Below are 20286 nucleotides of genomic sequence, written 5' to 3'. Positions count from 1 at the left end.
AACTCAAAGGTTATTTATCGGGCAGAGTTCTCCAAGGAACCTTAAGAGTTAAAGAAGAACCATTTAAGAACATTTCTTTTTTTCAGTGTAGATTGAACTAGATCACAACCAGTCAAAACTAGTTTCTATAGACCTGACAGGTAAGGTGTCCATACGATCATACAGCTGAAACAGCAGATATATGTCCAGGTAGACAAGCTCACCTCAATATGTGGTTTTTGATTACACACCAGCATTGAGACAATTGAAAGGTAGACGACTTTCGAACCAGTTATCTGAACGTTTCACTGAGAATGAAGACCAAAAAGTGTTGACTGTCATGATGTTGACATTTTTTACATGGGGGTGATGCAGGGGCTGAAAATGAGCCATGGGGGAGATCTATGGACCGTGGACCAGTCTCAGGACATCTGCCAGGTAAACTGAGTGTGGCGGTCAAGCACAAGGCCAGAGCAGTCTTTAGCGTTCAAGACGTTTTAGCAAAATGTCAAGCAGCCTTGGTTTACTGCAGTAAATGATTCCAATAAAAGTATGGATCTTCCCAAAAGATAATGCTCAAGTTATGACTACTACTCCTTTCCACCATTTGGCCCCTCCCTCTCTCCTCCCTCTTCTCTCTGACATCTATCCTCCTCTTGACCTCCTCCCCTCCACTTGACCTCCTATCCATTTATAAAGATCCCCAACTGTGAATCCCCCTTCTCTTTCTCAAATCAGCTTGATGTTGCATGTTCCCATAGTACCTGACTGTCAATTAGGAGTAAAGGACTAACTGTTTTCTTCCGTAAAAGGTAAGTGGGTCACTCCACCAATTCGATGCCTTTTGAGAAGTATAACTTGATTAAAAAAAAATATTTAAGTGATTTCACAAAATGTTAACATTCTGTCATAATAATTTTTTTCGCCATCTCAAGTGGTAAAATAAAATAAAAAATACTATAATAAGTGCCAAATAAAGTAACAGGGTTAACAAAGTAACAGGGTTGATGATTTCATCTTAAATCAGCCATGAATCCCTTTGTGACAGGCAGAATTGAAGCTTGTTGTTTGCAACAGGGAGTGGCAATTGAATACAAGCTTCACAATAAAAGTGTAATTGTTAAAACATTTCTAGCCTGTCTACCTATGGGTAATAGTGTTGGCGTGTTGAGCTTGACCCGCTTAGTTTTCCACCACAAAACAACATAAAATGGCCAAAAAGAGTAGAACCAGCTCACCTGCTTTTACACTATGATTTGACTATTAGATGTTAAATGCTTCTTTAGAAAAAAATATTTTAAAAGGAACAGTTTACCCATTTTGAATTGAGAGTTCACTTCACATAACAGGGTTGACCTTAAAATGAGGGACAGACATGAAATAAATAATAATTTTCAAAAATGACTGGCGAAAACTTAAGAGAAATGTTTGGGTTAAGTGGGTAGCAATTTCCTAGAAGTCACATAGGGTGCACAGAGGGACATGTCAAAATACTGAATTTGGGCACTTTAGCAAGTCTTTATTCATATAAAAAATATGATATATTGAATTCTCCATGTGGTATGTATTAAAGTGATAAGTGAAGGAGAGAATGGCTTTCTAAGGCTGTGTCCCAGATGGCACCCTATTACCTGTTAAAGAGCACCACTTTAGACCAGGGGCAATAGGGCTCTGGTCAGGAGTCGTGTACTATATAGGCTACAGGGTGACATTTGGGACACAATCTTGGATATGTGAGCGGTTGTTTTCTGGAAGTGTATCAGTTCATTTCGTGTGTTGCTCAGTTGGTAGTACATGGTAGCCTTGCAATGTCAGGGTTGCTGTGGGTTTGATTCCCATGGGGGGAATTCAGTACAAAATGTACGCACTTACTACTTTAATTCGCTCTGGATAAGAGTGTCTGCTAAAACAAATAAAATGTTACAAATATTTTTTAAATGTCAAGGGCACTTCATTTAATATAACAGGCTCTTAAAATGCAATATTGGTGCACAATTTCTACTTGAAATATCGAAGGGACGCAAAAGGCACTCTTCTTGTGGAACAATAAGTGTTTACCTTTTACATTTTACAGAGCTGTTTAGAATAGGATAGAATAGAGAAAAACGACGTTATTGTGGACATCTTCCTTTGCCTGGATTAATGGGGAAATATGAACCTGTGTTTCAGGTTCAGCTCTGGTCTGTGGAATGGTGCAGACCTGAATGATCTGTCAATTAGTTTGCTGACAGCTCAGACATTCTAGATTTGATTTGAGTCCCTAGTACATAAGGAGAAGGATGTATTTCTTTCTGAGTTAAGTCTGATGGTAGAACATCTCTGTTTCTGACACTCAATTTCTCTCACACACATGCACCTCTCTCTCCTCCCAGCCATTTCAAATAGACTCACCATATGAGAGGATGGCCCCGCCCTTGGCAAGATCTGCTCCAGGTGAGCTCAACCATTGGTGGAGCCAGCTTAGGTTCCGGCTCCAGAACAGGAAGGGGTGGAAAGAGATGCTGGATGAAACGTTTTTGCTGCAGAACAAAAGGTGAGTTTCCTATTGGTAAAAAATAACAGCGACTGTCAGGTATTGGTTGATATTATATTATTACAAGTGGGGAAACTCTGAAAATACTAATTGTAACCTGGAAGCAATGCGTTGTGTGTGTTCACATGCTTTCAACTCACTTAGAACGCTAATTGGCTAAACCCAAACCGGCTGCGCGCATGCGCCATCGGGCATACATTTGTATTGTCCTCCCACAACAAACGCAATCACGACACGCAGGTTAAAATATCAAAACAAACTCTGAACCAATTATATTAATTTGGGGACAGGTCGAATAGCATTAAACATGTATGGAAATTTAGCTAGCTAGCTTGCACTTGCTAGCTAATTTGTCCTATTTAGCTAGCTTGCTCTTGCTAGCTAATTTGTCCTGGGATATAAACATTGAGTTGTTATTTTATCTGAAATGCAATCTTCTCCACCAATTAATCCACACATAAAACGGTCAACCGAATCGTTCCTAGTCATCTCTCCTCCTTCCAGGCTTTTTCTTCTCTTGACTTTATACAGTCTTGGCCAAAGGTTTTGAGAATGACACAAATATTAATTTTCACAAAGTTTGCTGCTTCAGTGTCTTTAGATATTTTTGTCAAATGTTACTATGTAATACTAAAGTATAATTACAAGCATTTCATAAGTGTCAAAGGCTTTTATTGACAATTACATGAAGTTGATGCAAAGAGTGAATATTTGCAGTGTTGACCCTTCTTTTTCAGGACCTCTGCAATCCGTCCTGGCATGCTGTCTATTAACTTCTGGGCCACATCATGACTGATGGCAGCCCATTCTTGCATAATCAATGCTTGGAGTTTGTCAGAATTTGTGGGTTTTTGTTTGTTCACCCGCCTCTTGAGGATTGACCACAAGTTCTCAATGGGATTAAGGTCTGGGGAGTTTCCTGGACATGGACCCAAAATATCAATGTTTTGTTCCCTGAACCACTTAGTTATCACTTTTGCCTTATGCTCCATCATGCTGGAAAAGGCATTGTTCGTCACCAAACTGTTCCTGGATGGTTGGGAGAAGTTTCTCTCGGAGGATGTGTTGGTACCATTCTTTATTCATGGCTGAATTTTTAGGCAAAATTGTAAGTGAGCCCACTCCCTTGGCTGAGAAGCAACCCCACACATGAATGGTCTCAGGATGCTTTACTGTTGGCATGACACAGGACTGATGGTAGCGCTCACCTTGTCTTCTCCGGAAAAGCTTTTTTCCAGATGCCCCAAACAATCGGAAAGGGGATTCATCAGAGATTATGACTTTACCCCAGTCCTCAGAAGTCCAATCCCTGTACCTTTTGCAGAATATCAGTCTGTCCCTGATGTTTTTCTTGGAGAGAAGTGGCTTCTTTGCTGCCCTTCTTGACACCTGGCCATCCTCCAAAAGTCTTCGCCTCACTGTGTGTGCAGATGCACTCACACCTGCCTGCTGACATTCCTGAGCAAGCTCTGTACTGATGGTGCCCCGATCCTGCAGCTAAATCAACTTTAGGAGACGGTCCTGGCGCTTGCTGGACTTTCTTGGGCGCCCTGAAGCCTTCTTCACAACAATTGAACCACTCTCCTTGAAGTTCTTGATGATCCAATAAATGGTTGATTTAGGTGCAATCTTACTGGCAGCAATATCCTTGCCTGTGAAGCCCTTTTTTGCAAAGAAATTATGACGCACGTGTTTCCTTGCAGGTAACCATGATTGACAGAGGAAGAACAATGATTCCAAGCACCACCCTCCTTTTGAAGCTTCCAGTCTGTTATTCGAACTCAATCAGCATGACAGAGTGATCTCCAGCCTTGTCCTCGTCAACACTCACACCTGTGTTAATGAGAGAATCGCTGACATGATGTCAGCTGGTCCTTTTGTGGCAGGGCTGAAATGCAGTGGAAATGTTTTTGGGGGATTCAGTTAATTTGCATGGCAAAGAGGGACTTTGCAATTAATTGCAATTCATCTGATCACTCTGCATAACATTCTGGAGTATATGCAAATTGCCATCATACAAACTGAGGCAGCAGACTTTGTGAAAATTAATATTTGTGTCATTCTCAAAACTTTTGGCCACGACTGTATTGCGATTGGCAACTTTCATAAATGATGTGCATTACCGCCACCAACCTATTTCGTCTTTCAGTCACCCACGTGGGTATAACCAATGAGGAGATGGAACTTGGGTACCTGCTTCTATACCCCAATGAGGAGATGGGAGAGGCAGGACTTGCAGCGCGATCTGCGTCACAAATAGAACTTACTTCTATTTTAGCCCATGGCAACGCAGACGCTCGTTGGCGCGAGAGAGCAGTGTGGGTGCAATAATTGAATAATATAGATTTCAAAATTAATTTTGCAACGCTCGCACACGTGATGCGAGCGGTGTAGGTCAGCCTGTAATGGCAAACAAGCTGCGTCAACCATAAACTAAAAGTACAGCTATCATGCTCATAAACAAATTGTAGTGATCCAAAATTATATTAATTATTGCGGATCAGTGGGACGCTAGTGTCCCATCTTGACAACTTCCGGTAAAATTGCAGAGCGCGAAATTCAAATTACAGAAATAGTAATGTTTAACATTCATGAAAATACAAGTGTCATACATCAGTTAAAAGCTTAACGTCTTGTCAATCCAGCCACTGTGTCAGATTTCAAAAATACTTTATGGTGAAAGCACACCATGCGATTATCTGAGAACAGCGCCCAGCACACAAAATAATTAAAAACATTTTCCAACCAGGCAGATGCTCCACGAAAGTCAGAAATAGCTGTCACGGTTGTCGTAGGAATGAGCGGACCAAAGTGCAGCGTGTGTGTCGTTCCACATTTTATTTATACTGTGAAACTATGCAATACATAAATAAACTGAATGACAAAAAAACAACAAACCGTGACGCAGAGGTGAAACATATACTACTCATATACTAGAAAATAACAGCTTACCATGGTCAGGACGTGACAGTACCCCCCCCAAAGGTGCAGACTCCGAATGCAACTAAAAAACAAAAACAAAAGGGAGGGTAGGGAGGGTAACAAGTGTCTATGACTGCTCTGGTGCAGTACACAGAACCTTATCATCCAGTGAATCCTCCAGTAGAGGAGGCGGCTCTGGTTCAGGGCGTAACCCCCGCTCCGCCCGCTGATCCTTCCGCTTTTGCATCACCAGACTGCGGATCATCACCGGAGGTTCTAGACTGCAGACCGCCGCTGGAGGTTCTGGACTGCGGACCGCCGCTGGAGGTTCTGGACTGTGGACCGCCGCTGGAGGTTCTGGACTGCGGACCGCCGCTGAAGGCTCCGGACTGCGGACCGCCGCTGAAGGCTCCGGACTGCGGACCGCCGCTGAAGGCTCCGGACTGCGGACCGCCGCTGAAGGCTCCGGACTGCGGACCGTCGCTGAAGGCTCCGGACTGCGGACCGTCGCTGAAGGCTCCGGACTGCGGACCGTCGCTGAAGGCTCCGGACTGCGGACCGTCGCTGAAGGGTCCGGACTGCGGACCGTCGCTGGAGGTTCCGGACTGCGGGCCGTCTCAGGAGGTTCCGGACTGCAGAACGTTGCCGGAAGCTCCGGACTGGGAACTGTCGCCGGAAGCTCCGGACTGGGAACTGTCGCCGGAAGCTCCGGACTGGGGACTGTCGCCGGAAGCTCCGGACTGGAGACTGTCGCCGGAAGCTCTGGACTGGGAATGGACACTGGAGGCCTGAAGCGTGGGGCTGGCATAGGTGGCGCCAGACTAGTAACACACACCTCAGGGCGAGTGCGAGGAGCAGGAACAGGACACCCCAGACTGAGCAGGTGCACTGGAGGCAAGTACAGGGAGCAGGAACAGGGCATACCAGGCTGGATAAACTCACTGGAGGCCGGGTACGTGGGGCAGGCACAGGATATACTGGACCGCGGAGGCGCACCGGAGATCTTGAGCGTATAGCTGGCACAACCCGTCCTGGCTGGATGCTTACTTTCGCCCAGCAAACGCGGGGAGCTGGCACAGGACGAACTGGGCTGTGAATACGCACTGGCGACACAGTGCGCAGCGCCGGCGCAGGATATTCTGGACCGAGAATGTGAACTGGAGACCAGGAGCGCTGAGCTGGCACCACCCTTCCTGGCTGAATGCTCAACCTCGGCAAATGTGGGGTGCGGGCACAGATCGCACCGGGCTGTGAATGCGCACTGGCGACACAGTGCGCATCACCGCATAACACGGTGCTTGCTTCGTCACTCGTTCCCCACGGTAAGCACGAATTTGGGGGCTGCCTCAAAAGAATTTGGGGGCTGCCTCTCGGGCTTCCGTCGTTGCCGTGACTCCCTCGCTGCCTCAACCTGCTTCCCTGGCAGGCTGTTGTATCTCTCCAATACCTGCTCCCAAGTCCAGTCTATCCTTTCCTCCAACTCCTCCAGCGCTTAATCCAGTCCTCCTGACTACGCTGCTTGGTCCTTTGGTGGTGGGAGATTCTGTCACGGTTGTCGTAGGAATGAGCGGACCAAAGTGCAGCGTGTGTTTTGTTCCACATTTTATTTATACTGTGAAACTATGCAATACATAAATAAACTGAATGACAAAAAAACAACAAACCGTGACGCAGAGGTGAAACATATACTACTCCAAATTAATCTCCCACAAACCCAGGTGGGACAAACACCAACTTAAATATGACCTCCAATTAGAGACAACGATGACCATCTGCCTCTAATTGGAGATCATCTCAAACAAAGCCCAACATAGAAATACAAAACACTAGAACAACCCAACATAGAAATACAAAACTAGAACATAACAACATAGAAAAACTAAACTAGAAAACCCCCCTGTCACGCCCTGACCTACTCTACCATAGAAAATAACAGTTTACCATGTTCAGGATGTGACAATAGCGATAAAATAAATCACTTAGCTTTGAAGATCTTCTTCTGCTGGCACTCCAAAAGGTCCCAGCTACATCACAAATGGTTGTTTTGTTCGATAAAGTCCTTCTTTATATCCCCAACAACTCAGTTTAGCTGGCACACTTCATTCAATAATCCACCGGTTTCCCTCCTTCAAAATGCATACAAAATAAATCCCAAACGTTACCAATAAACTTCTCCAAACAAGTCAAACAACATTTATAATCAAACCTCAGGTACCCTAAGACGTAAATAAACGCTAAAATTTAAGACGGAGAATCGTTATTGTCATTACCGGAGATAAACAACAAAGTACGCGCGTTCACCATAACGTGTAACAAACACTACAGACAAAATGGGAGCCACTTAGAAAAACTAGAAATTCTAAAAACAAGCCTGAAACTCTTTCTAAAGACTGTTGACATCTAGTGGAAGCCCTAGGAACTGCAATCTGAGAGGTATTCCCTTCATATTAAAAATGACAGCCATAGGAATCAATGGTGGGCTGAATTTTTGGTTTTTCTGGATGGTTTGTCCTCGGGTTTTCGCCTGCCATATCAGTTCTGTTATGCTCACAGACATTATTTTAACAATTTTAGAAATTTTAGAGTGTTTTCTATCCAAATCGACCAATTATATGCATATCCTAGCTTCTGGGCCTGAGTACGCTTGTTGTCATCCAGACGTCAAAATACTGCACCCTAGCCCAAAGAGGTTATTAATCGTTTGTATTTTTTTATTATGTTTTGTTGTTGCACTTAACTGCCAAAAATACTGCTATCGAGGCCATTTCCTTAGTTTCCCACTTGGCAAATCAATGTTGTTTCCACTTCATTTCAACCCAATAAATCTATGTGATCTATTTTGAATCAACATGGAAAACTTATTGGATTTGGAAAAAGTCATCAACATAAGGGCATTTCGTCTTTTAACCTAAATCCAATGACAATACCACATTTTTTGTTGATTTCCTGTTGAATTCACAATAGCTGACAACTCAACCAAATGTAAATCAAAATTAGACGTTGAACTGATGTCTGTGCGAACTGGAATGTGACATCAGAGCTCAGCATGTGGGAGAAGTCTGAGCTCAGAGATGATAGACAGTTTCCCACTAGTAATTACCAGCTAGAGGAGCATTCAAGTGGATTTTCCCCAGTCATATGCTGATAATTACGACATGTTATGAATGCAGCATTTGAATTCTAACTGGCAAACACACTCTCCCATAGGACAAATGGCGTCCCTCTCTTTTCTGCCGCCAAAGAGAACAGTGCAGGTTGCATTAAGAAACTTCTGGACAGTGCATCCACTAACATCTTTGAGAGAGGTGCTCTGGGGGAGACCGCGCTGCATGTGGCAGTTATGAATGATAACATGGAAGCTGCTTTAGCTCTGATGGACGGAGCACCTGAACTCATCAATGAGCCCATGACCTCTGACCTCTTCCTTGGTACATATACTCTCACACACAATGAACAAATACACTATAATATCATAAAACTCACACATATATTTAATCACACAATCATATATTCTCTCTCTCTTACTCGCTCTCAATCAGGCATGACACCTCTCCACATTGCCGTGGTGAATCAGAACTTTAACCTGGTCCACAGTCTGATTGGTCGAGGGGCGGATGTGGCCACGCCCAGAGTCACAGGACTGTACTTCAGGAAGAGAAGAGGAGGGCTGCTCTACTATGGTAAGATTATTGTTTGTGGCCTGTAAGGAGTATAGCAATGTATTTTGGGAAATGTGGTTATTTGATTCCGTTTGCTTTACTTTAGGTGAGCACATCCTGGCATTTGCGGCCTGTGTGGGGAATCAGGACATCATCTCCATGGTGATCAACGCAGGAGCCAGCACCAGGGCCCAGGACTCCATTGGTATGAAACATTCCTCTTTCTTCTCCTCGTCCTGCCCCTCTCCTCTCTTCTCCCTTTTTCAGCAGTTTAATACAGTGAGGGAAAAAAGTATTTGATCCCTTGCTGATTTTGTACGTTTGCCCACTGACAAAGAAATGATCAGTCTATAATTGTAATGGTAGGTTTATTTGAACAGTGAGAGACAGAATAACAACAAAAAAATCCAGAAAAAACATGTCAAAAATGTTATAAATTGATTTGCATTTTAATGAGGGAAATAAGTATTTGACCCCCTCAGCAAAACATGACTTAGTACTTGGTGGCAAAACCCTTGTTGGCAATCACAGAGGTCAGACGTTTCTTGTAGTTGGCCACCAGGTTTGCACTCATCTCAGGAGGGATTTTGTCCCACTCCCTTTGCAGATCTTCTCCAAGTCATTAAGATTTCGAGGCTGACGTTTGGCAACTCGAACCTTCAGCTCCCTCCACAGATTTTCTATGGGATTAAGGTCTGGAGACTGGGCTAGGTCACTCCATGACCTTAATGTGCTTCTTCTTGAGCCACTCCTTTGTTGCCTTGGCCGTGTGTTTTGGGTCATTGTCATGCTGGAATACCCATCCACGACCCATTTTCAATGCCCTGGCTGAGGGAAGGAGGTTCTCACCCAAGATTTGACGGTACATGGCCCCGTACATCATCCCTTTGATACGGTGAAGTTGTCCTGTCCCCTTAGCAGAAAAACAGCCCCAAAGCATAATGTTTCCACCTCCATGTTTGACGGTGGGGATGGTGTTCTTGGGGTCATAGGCAGCATTCCTCCTCCTCCAAACACGGCGAGTTGAGTTGATGCCAAAGAGCTCTATTTTGGTCTCATCTGACCATAACACTTTCACCCAGTTGTCCTCTGAATCATTCAGATGTTCATTGGCAAACTTCAGACGGACATGTATATGTGCTTTCTTGAGCAGGGGGACCTTGCGGGCAATGCAGGATTTCAGTCCTTCACGGCGTAGTGTGTTACCAATTGTTTTCTTGGTGACTATGGTCCCAGCTGCCTTGAGATCATTGACAAGATCCTCCTGTGTAGTTCTGGGCAGATTCCTCACCGTTCTCATGATCATTGCAACTCCACGAGGTGAGATCTTGCATGGAGCCCCAGGCCGAGGGCGATTGACAGTTCTTTTGTGTTTCTTCCATTTGCGAATAATCGCACCAACTGTTGTCACCTTCTCACCAAGCTGCTTGGCGATGGTTTTGTAGCCCATTCCAGCCTTGTGTAGGTCTACAATCTTGTCCCTGACATCCTTGAAGAGCTCTTTGGTCTTGGCCATGGTGGAGGGTTTGGAATCTGATTGATTGATTGCTTCTGTGGACAGGTGTCTTTTATACAGGTAACAAGCTGAGATTAGGAGCAGTCCCTTTAAGAGTGTGCTCCTAATCTCAGCTCGTTACCTGTATAAAAGACACCTGGGAGCCAGAAATCTTTCTGATTGAGAGGGGATCAAATATTTATTTCCCTCTGTCACATTCTGACCAGTAAGGGGTTATTTGTTATTGTAGTTTGGTCAGGACGTGGCAGGGGGTGTTGGTTTTATGTGGTTCGGGTTTGTTGGGTTATGTTATTATGTAAGAGGAGTGTTTGTTTAGAGTGTTTCGGGGGTTTTGGGCTATGTTCTTGTTAGTTTATTTCTATGTTAGTTCTAGTCGTTCTATGTCTATGTTTAGTTAATGGGGTTGACCTTCAATTGGAAGCAGCTGCTCCTCGTTGCTTCTAACTGAAGGTCTTATTTAAGAGGGGTGTTTGTTCTATGGTATTTGTGGGTAGTTGTCTCCTGTTTTGTGTCTGTACACCTGACAGGACTGTTTAGTGTCGTTTATTGTTTTTGTATACGTGATTTGTTTGTTTTCCTTCTTCAACATTAAAAAGAAGATGAGTATACACGTTCCCGCTGCTACTTGGTCTGATCCTTACGACACCCGTTACAGAACTACCCACCACCAAATGACCAAACAGCGGAGGAAGGAGTAGCAGGTGGACTACAGGGAGTCGTGGACATAGGAGGAAATTCTGGATGGGGCTGGACCATGGCACCAGGCTGGTGAACACCGTCGCCCATCAGAACAGGTGGAGGCAGCCAGGAGAGCGGAGATACGAGAGGCTGAAGAGGACCGGGAACGCTACAGGGGAACACGGCTGGCAAGGAAGCCGGAGAGGCAGCCCCAATACATTTTTTGGGGGGGGCACACGGGGAGTGTGGCTAAGTCAGGTCGTAGACCTAAGCCAACTCCCCGTGCTTATTATGGGGGGCGTATGGAGTGGAGAGTGCCGGAGTATGCGGAAGTGCGCACGATCTCGCCCATGCGCACGCACAGTCCGGTACGAGCGATCCCAGCCCCTCGCAAGTGCCGTGCTAGAGTGGGCATCCAGCCTGGAAGGAGGATGCCTGCGCAGCACATCTGGCCACCAGTGCGCCTCCTAGGCCCAGGCTACCCTACGCCAGCTCTACGCACGGCAACCATCAGGCCTCTGCACAGCCCAGTTCGCCCTGTGCCAGCACTCCGCTCGTACAGGGCTACTATTACCATCCAGCCAGGACGGGTTGTGCAGGAGGTGCGCTCGAGACTGCCAGTGCGCCTCCACGGCCCAGTGTATCCTGTTCCAGCTTCCCGCACTAGCCCTGAGGTGCGTGTCTCCAGTCTGGCCCCTCTACTACCAGCCCCACGCACCAGGCCTCCAGTGCGTCAGCCCAGTCCAGCTCGTCCTGCTCCTGCTCCTCGCACTAGCCCTGTGGTGCGTGTCCTTAGTCTGGCGCGTCCTAAGCCAGCCCCACGCATCAGGCCTTCAGTGCGCAGTCCCCGTCCAGAGCTTCCGACGACAGTGCCCCATAGAGAGACGGCCCACAGTCCATAGCCAGCAGAGACGGCCCACAGTCCGGAGCCAGCAGAGACGGCCCACAGTCCGGAGCCAGCAGAGATGGCCCACAGTCCGGAGCCGAGAGAGACGGCCCACAGTCCGGAGCCGAGAGAGACGGCCCACAGTCCGGAGCCGAGAGAGACGGCCCACAGTCCGGAGCCAGCAGAGACGGCCCACAGTCCGGAGCCGAGAGAGACGGCCCACAGTCCGGAGCCAGCAGAGACGGCCCACAGTCCGGAGCCGAGAGAGTCGCCCTACAGTCCGGAATCGGCGCAGCGAGAGTCGCCCTACAGTCCGGAATCGGCGCAGCGAGAGTCGCCCTACAGTCCGGAATCGGCGCAGCGAGAGTCGCCCTACAGTCCGGAATCGGCGCAGCGAGAGTCACCCTACAGTCCGGAATCGGCGCAGCGAGAGTCGCCCTACAGTCCGGAATCGGCACAGCCAGACTCACCCTACAGTCCGGAATCTGCCCAGCCAGAGTCGCCCTACAGTCCGAGGTCTCCAGCGACGCGCATCAGCCTGAGGTCTCCAGCAACGCACATCAGCCCGAGGTCTTCAGCGATGCGCCATAGCCCAGAGACTTCGGGAGGGGTAACATTTAATAAGTATTTAGCGGGGGTGGACAGGTTAGGTTGGGGAGTAAGGCCGGAGCCTGAGCCACCTCCATAGTAGGTGGGTTGGGGAGGGGGGGGTGTAGCACAAGAACCGTCGGTGACGGTGGCCACCCTCCCTTCCCTCCCTTAAATTTGGGATTATTTTTGTTTTGGGGTTATTTTTGTGTTTTTTGTTTAGGTGCTTCCGGGGTCTGCACCTTTGGGGGGGGGGGGGGGTACTGTCACGTTCTGACCAGTAAGGGGTTATTTGTTATTGTAGTTTGGTCAGGATGTGGCCGGGGGTGTTTGTTTTATGTGGTTCGGGTTTGTTGGGTTATGTTATTATGTAAGAGGGGTGTTTGTTTAGAGTGTTTCGGGGGTTTTGGGCTATGTTCTTGTTAGTTTATTTCTATGTTAGTTCTAGTCGTTCTATGTCTATGTTCAGTTAATGGGGTTGACCTTCAATTGGAAGCAGCTGCTCCTCGTTGTTTCTAATTGAAGGTCTTATTTAAGAGGGGTGTTTGTTCTATGGTATTTGTGGGTAGTTGTCTCCTGTTTTGTGTCTGTACACCTGACAGGACTGTTTAGTGTCGTTTATTGTTTTTGTATACGTGATTTGTTTGTTTTCCTTCTTCAACATTAAAAAGAAGATGAGTATACACGTTCCCGCTGCGTCTTGGTCTGATCCTTACGACACCCTTACACCCTCATTAAAATGCAAATCATTTTATAACATTTTTGACATGTGTTTTTCTGGATTTTTTGGTTGTTATTCTGTCTCTCATTGTTCAAATAAACCTACCATTAAAATTATAGACTGATCATATCTTTGTCAGTGGGCAAACATACAAAATCAGCAGGGGATCAAATACTTTTTTCCCTCACTGTATCTCCCTCTCTCCCTCCTAGGTAACACAGTGCTCCACATCCTGGTCCTGCAGCCCAATAAAACTATAGCATGCCTGGCGTTGGATCTGCTGTTGGCACGTGACGATGAGCTGGACCAGGCTGTGCCACTGGACATGGTGCCCAACTACAATGGCTTAACGCCCTTCAAACTGGCTGCCCAGGAGGGCAACCTTGTGGTGAGGATGGATAGAGGGATAGAAAGAGAGGGACAGTGAGAGACATGGGAACAGTAAAACATTTTAATAAAACAACATCTGTCCCTCCCAGGCCTTCCAGCACCTGGTCAATCGGAGGCGAATCAACCAGTGGAACCTGGGACCCTTGACCTCTAACCTCTATGACCTCACAGAGATCGACTCCTTGGTCGCCGACGACGACCGCTCTGTGCTTGAGCTCATCGTGGGCAGCCAGAGGAGAGAGGTACAGTACAGTACACAAACATGATACATTGTAATATACAGTACAGGGAAACTGATGATGATCTCCTACTTCAGGCAAGGAGGATACTGGAAGTGACTCCTATTAGGCAGTTGGTCAGTCTCAAGTGGAACCTCTATGGAAAACACTACTTTAGGTAACAACACATACAGTGGTCATGTTCTGATGTTGTGTTTGAGATGCTGTCATTTGTTTATGTCTAATGTTGTGATGTTATTATTGTGTTGTGTACAGGTTGTTGATGCTGCTGTACCTCCTGTACATTGGGACCTTCACACTGTGTTGTGTGTATCGCCCCCTAAAGGACGCTCCAGAGAATTACACTGTATCTGACATGGACAAAACCATCCGCGTGCAGAAAACTCTGAAGGTGGGGGAGACATGAAGGCATCTTCATATGACAGCCTGTGTGCAAACCTCAATCAGAGGTGTTCATATGAACCCTTTGTGATCCACGTGCCCTGTTTTCTGTCCCTGTAGGAGAGTTATGTGACCTATGGGGACAACTTGCGTCTGGCAGGAGAGATGATCAGTGTCCTGGGTGCCCTGGTTATTCTGCTACTGGAGGTAAAACATACATCACCCAATAGTTTTACATGTCACTTATACACTGCTCAAAAAAATAAAGGCAACACTTAAACAACACAATGTAACTCCAAGTCAATCACACTTCTGTGAAATCAAACTGTCCACTTAGGAAGCAACACTGATTGACAATACATTTCACATGCTGTTGTGCAAATGGAATAGACAACAGGTGGAAATTATAGGCAATTAGCAAGACACCCCCAATAAAGGAGTGGTTCTGCAGGTGGGGACCACAGACCACTTCTCAGTTCCTATGCTTCCTGGCTGATGTTTTGGTCACTTTTGAATGCTGGCGGTGCTTTCACTCTAGTGGTAGCATGAGACGGAGTCTACAACCCACACAAGTGGCTCAGGTAGTGCAGCTCATCCAGGATGGCACATCAATGCGAGCTGTGGCAAGAAGGTTTGCTGTGTCTGTCAGCGTAGTGTCCAGAGCATGGAGGCGCTACCAGGAGACAGGCCAGTACATCAGGAGACGTGGAGGAGGCCGTAGGAGGGCAACAACCCAGCAGCAGGACCGCTACCTCCGCCTTTGTGCAAGGAGGAGCAGGAGGAGCACTGCCAGAGCCCTGCAAAATGACCTCCAGCAGGACACAAATGTGCATGTGTCTGCTCAAACGGTCAGAAACAGACTCCATGAGGGTGGTATGAGGGCCCGACGTCCACAGGTGGGGGTTGTGCTTACAGCCCAACACCGTGCAGGACGTTTGGCATTTGCCAGAGAACACCAAGATTGGCAAATTCGCCACTGGCACCCTGTGCTCTTCACAGATGAAAGCAGGTTCACACTGAGCACGTGACAGACGTGACAGAGTCTGGAGATGCCGTGGAGAACGTTCTGCTGCCTGCAACATCCTCCAGCATGACCGGTTTGGCGGTGGGTCAGTCATGGTGTGGGGTGGCATTTCTTTGGGGGGCCGCACAGCCCTCCATGTGCTTGCCAGAGGTAGCCTGACTGCCATTAGTTACCGAGATGAGATCCTCAGACCCCTTGTGAGACCATATGCTGGTGCGGTTGGCCCTCCTAATGCAAGACAATGCTAAACCTCATGTGGCTGGAGTGTGTCAGCAGTTCCTGCAAGAGGAAGGCATTGCTATGGACTGGCCCGCCCGTTCCCCAGAGCTGAATCCAATTGAGCACATCTGGGACATCATGTCTTGCTCCATCCACCAACGCCACGTTGCACCACAGACTGTCCAGGAGTTGGCGGATGCTTTAGTCCAGGTCTGGGAGGAGATCCCTCAGGAGACCATCCGCCACCTCATCAGGAGCATGCCCAGGCTTGTAGGGAGGTCATACAGGCACGTGGAGGCCACACACACTACTGAGCCTCATTTTGACTTGTTTTAAGGACCTTACATCAAAGTTGGATCAGCCTGTAGTGTGGTTTTCCACTTTAATTTTGAGTGTGACTCCAAATCCAGACCTCCATGGGTTGATAAATTGGATTGCCATTGATTATTTTTGTGTGATTTTGTTGTCAGCACATTCAACTGTGTAAAGAAAAAAGTATTTAATAAGATTATTTCTTTCATTCAGATCTGTTGTTTAAGTGTTCCCTTTCTTTTTTTGAGCAGTATATTTACACTGTAGATTAGATCACATTATTGGCTGTCAATATAATCTGTGTTATTCCCAATCCCTAAGATCCCAGATATGCTGAGAGTGGGGGCCAAGCATTACTTTGGACAGACGGCCCTGGGGGGGCCCTTCCATGTCATTCTGTAAGTCAACCTTGGTGCCTATGTAGCATTTATTACCTACCTAGTGATGTTGTTGTGTTTTGTCATGACTATGTAGTATTTATAACCTGTTTCCTCCCCAGTATTGCCTATGCGTTCCTGGTGGTGCTGCTGTGTGTTTTCAGGGTCAGTGGGGTACAGGGGGAGACAGTTGTCATGGCTGTGTGTCTGGTGCTGGGCTGGAGTAACGTCATGTTCTTCGCCCGAGGCTTTCAGATGCTGGGGCCTTACGTCATCATGATACAGAAGGTATGTAAGGGAAGCAGACACACACATGTGCATGCACGCACACACACACACACACAAGCATTAGCATGACGTTACTGTAGAACATATGGTTTTGCTGTTTTGATTCCCATATTGAACTGTTGTGGTGTTTTGTCTCATTTCCTCATAGATTATATTTGGCGACCTGACCAAGTTTATGTGGCTGAGCTTCATCGTGCTCATAGGGTTTTCCACCTGTAAGTGCATTCTGTTAAAGAGAAACTCAAAAAGCATATTAATAGTACAAATGTATTAAACCAAATATAATTCCTATTTTTATTTGCCGGTTACCCTCCCTCCCTCCCTCCCTCCCTCCCTCCCTCCCTCCCTCCCTCCCAGCCCTGTGGGTGGTGTACATGACTCAGGACCCAGACTCTCTACCTGCGTACCGCTCCTTCCCCATCACTCTGTTCTCCCAGTTTGAGCTGAGTGTGGGTCTGATAGACCTGCCAGTGGACCACACCTTCACAACACCCCCTATTGTCCATGTGCTGCACTGCACCTTCTCTGTGGTCTCCTACATACTGCTGCTCAACCTGCTCACAGCCATGATGAGTGATACACAATGGAGAGTTGCCCAGGAGAGGGACGAGCTCTGGAGGACACAGGTGTGCCACACATACACACACACACACTCAGGCACATACACATAGTCTCTCCTACATACTCCATAAAAATGGCTTAAAAACCATGATGAAAATGTATACAGCATCCCAATCAGTGCCATTCTAATGATCCTTATGTCCTTTGTCCCTGCTCACTGTGTGTAGGTGGTGGCCACTACCCTGATGTTGGAGAGGAGATTGCCCCGCTGCCTGTTGCCCCGGTTGGGGGTGTGTGGCCTGCTCTACGGCCTGGGGGAGCGGTGGTACCTCCGGTAAGACAACAACACTTCATCTAACTGGCCTATTACTGTACTCTGTCTTAGATGTGGTGTTAAGTGTTTCCCCATCCCCGTCATATACAGGCTTTATATTATAATGACTCTCTAAATGTCTCCATTGCAGGGTTGAGGATCGCAACGACCCACTGGTGCAAAAGATGCGTCGCTACATCCAAGCCTTCTCTAAGGATGAGGACCAGAGCAAGGAGCGGGAGGAGACGGAGAACACTGACATGTCAAAAGGACCTGGAAGCCCTCTGATCAGACCCAAACACAGGGGTGGGATAGATGGAAACAGGAAGTCCCTGGCATGCTGGCAGATGATTCGCCACAGCGCTCTGGGTTTAGATATGGAACAGGAAGAGCCTGAGGATGACCAGGAAGTAAAATAGATCTGAGGTTTAAGACAGAAAAACAGATTGTTTTATTGTTATTATATAGTATACGTGTGATGCAAGCATGAATGCAGAGGCGTCATACCCATACGGGGCACACACACATTTTGACACACACATGCAAACATACACTCAGGCACACACATATAGTCTCTCCTACATACTCCATAAAAATACCTGAAAACCATGATGAAAGTGTATACAGCATCCCAATCAGTGCCCCCTCCCCCATATTCTTCTAGTAAGTGGTTCCTTCCTAGGTGAACCACTGAGCAAAGATATGTGTGAAGACAGTATCATGAGTGAAGGAGGAGAGAGAGGGTCGAGTGACACACAGCGTTTCATCTGATTTTAGCTGCCGGTGATGGGCAGGACTGTTTGTAAATTAATTTGATCAAGCTATGTTGATTCCTTCTTGATGAATATATAAAGCAAGAAGTAAAGAAGTGCACCTTCAGAGAGGATGCTGATGACACTGACGAAGGCTGAAACGTGTGTCTATCTACCCACCCTTGAATGAAATAAATACTAAAAATGAACCTTGAATCTCTTTTTTGAGTGCGGACCAGCTAAACAATTTAGGAATTCTATTACATTTTGCTACCGACACCTGTTCTGATTGCAGTGGCCACCTAGCAATTTTATAAAGTTTGTTTTAGCTAGCCAGCTAGATGGGATCCCAATCTCACAACCTCGTAACCAGCTACCTTGTCATTTCAGGCTATCAATTAAGTTAGAATGGATTGTCTAACTAGCTTAGCAGGCATGCCAGCTGGCAAGGTTGCTAGACTTTAGAAAATACAAAAATTGCTTTAATTCTTGTCTTATGATACAATACACACCACATGGCCAAAAGTATATGGCACCCCTTCAAATTAGTGGATTTGGCCATTTTCAGCCACACTCGTTGCTGACAGGTTTATAAAATCGAGCACACAGCCATACAATCTCCATAGACACAAATTGGCAGTAGAAGAGACCGTACTTAAGAGCTCAGTGACATTCAACGTGGCCCCGTCAGAGGATGCCACATTTTCCAACAAGTCAGTTCATCAAATGTCTGCCCTGCTAGAGCTGCCCGGTCAATTGCAAGTGGTGTTATTGTGAAGTGGGAACAATGGCTCAGCTGCGAAGTGGTAGGCCACACAAGCTCACAGAACAGGACCGCTGAGTGCTGAAGCGCGTAGCGTGTAAAAATCATCTGTCCTCGGTTGCAACACTCACTACCGAGTTCCAAACGGCTTCTGGAAGCAACATCATCACAATAACTGTTCGTCGGGAGCATCATGAAATGGGTTTCCATGGCCAAGCAGCCACACACAATCCTAAGATCACCATGCACAATGACAAACATCAGCTGGACTGGTGTAAAGCTTGCTGCTATTGGACTCTGGAGAAGTGGAAACGCGTTCTCTGGAGTGATGAATCACGTGTCACCATCTGGCAGTCCGGCGGACAAATCTGGGTTTAGCGGATGCCAGGAGAACACTACTTGCTCAAATGCATAGTGCCAACTGTAAAGTTTGGTGGAGGACGAATAATGGTCTGGGGCTGTTTTTCATGGTTCGGGCTAGGCCCCTTAGTTCCAGTGAAGGGAAATCTTAACACTACAGCATACAATGACATCCTAGACGATTCTGTGCTTCCAACTTTGTGGCAACAGTTTGGGGAAGGCCCTTTCCTGTTTATGCATGACAATGCCCCTGGGCACAAAGTGAGGTTCATACAGAAATGGTTTGTCGAGATTGGTGTGGAAGATCTTGACTGGCCTGCACAGAACCCTGACCTCAACCCCATCGAAAACCTTTGGGATGAATTGGAACGTCGACTGCGAGCCAGGCCTAATTGTCCAACATCAGTGCACGACCTCACTAAAGCTCTTGTGGCTGAATGGAAGCAAGTCCCTGCAGCAATGTTCCAACGGCTTGTGGAAAACCTTCCCAGAAGAGTGGAGACTGTTAAAGCAGCAAAGGGGGGACCAACTCTATATTAATGCCCCTGATTTTGGAATGAGATGTTCGACGAGCAGGTGTCCACATATTTTTGGTCATGTAGTGTACCAGTATAGCAGTTGTGCTAAACTCCTAAAGCATAAAAGTTCTTAAAGAATCAATGTGCATCATTAATTAAAATGACAATTGAACAGGTAAAGAGGCATAATAATTACGGCTCCAGATTGCAGGAAAGAGCTGTTTCACGTGTAAAAAAAACCTACATTCTCCGACTTCCAGAGGGGGCTGACCCCCCCCTCCTGTATCCTCACGTACTTCTTGCCCCT

General features: G+C 46.7%; 1 protein-coding gene across 3 annotated transcripts; it reads left to right on the top strand.

Moving 5' to 3' along the window:
• Nucleotides 1-606: 606 nt before the first annotated feature.
• LOC106605837 (transient receptor potential cation channel subfamily V member 6) lies at nt 607-18547 on the top strand. Of its 3 annotated transcripts, none has more exons than XM_014201811.2 (16): nt 607-791; nt 2352-2512; nt 8642-8862; nt 8974-9114; nt 9200-9298; nt 13695-13870; nt 13962-14114; nt 14189-14268; nt 14367-14502; nt 14613-14699; nt 16369-16445; nt 16589-16712; nt 16861-16927; nt 17070-17338; nt 17501-17607; nt 17738-18547. In XM_014201811.2, the coding sequence occupies exons 2-16, from the start codon at nt 2382-2384 to the stop codon at nt 18003-18005; spliced, it is 2136 nt and encodes a 711-aa protein (XP_014057286.2). In that variant the 5' UTR covers nt 607-791; nt 2352-2381; the 3' UTR covers nt 18006-18547. The 3 variants fall into 3 exon arrangements, with proteins under 3 accessions (XP_014057286.2, XP_014057285.2, XP_045574736.1); XM_014201810.2 differs by having other exon boundaries at nt 16547-16712; XM_045718780.1 differs by lacking the exon at nt 607-791 and having other exon boundaries at nt 8677-8862; nt 16547-16712.
• Nucleotides 18548-20286: the final 1739 nt, after the last annotated feature.

Source organism: Salmo salar, chromosome ssa05 (assembly GCF_905237065.1).
Source record: "Salmo salar chromosome ssa05, Ssal_v3.1, whole genome shotgun sequence".
Classification (NCBI taxonomy): Eukaryota; Metazoa; Chordata; class Actinopteri; order Salmoniformes; family Salmonidae; genus Salmo; species Salmo salar.
This window is presented reverse-complemented; position numbering and strand designations above follow the sequence as displayed.

Bases quoted from the DNA above. Each gene is read 5' to 3' on its own strand.
- LOC106605837 (XM_014201810.2), top strand. From the start codon at position 2,382: ATGGCCCCGCCCTTGGCAAGATCTGCTCCAGGTGAGCTCAACCATTGG. The intron at 14,700-16,368 runs GTAAAACATACA...CCAATCCCTAAG, and splicing joins TGGTTATTCTGCTACTGGAG to ATCCCAGATATGCTGAGAGT. The intron at 16,446-16,546 runs GTAAGTCAACCT...TTTCCTCCCCAG, and splicing joins GGGCCCTTCCATGTCATTCT to TATTGCCTATGCGTTCCTGG.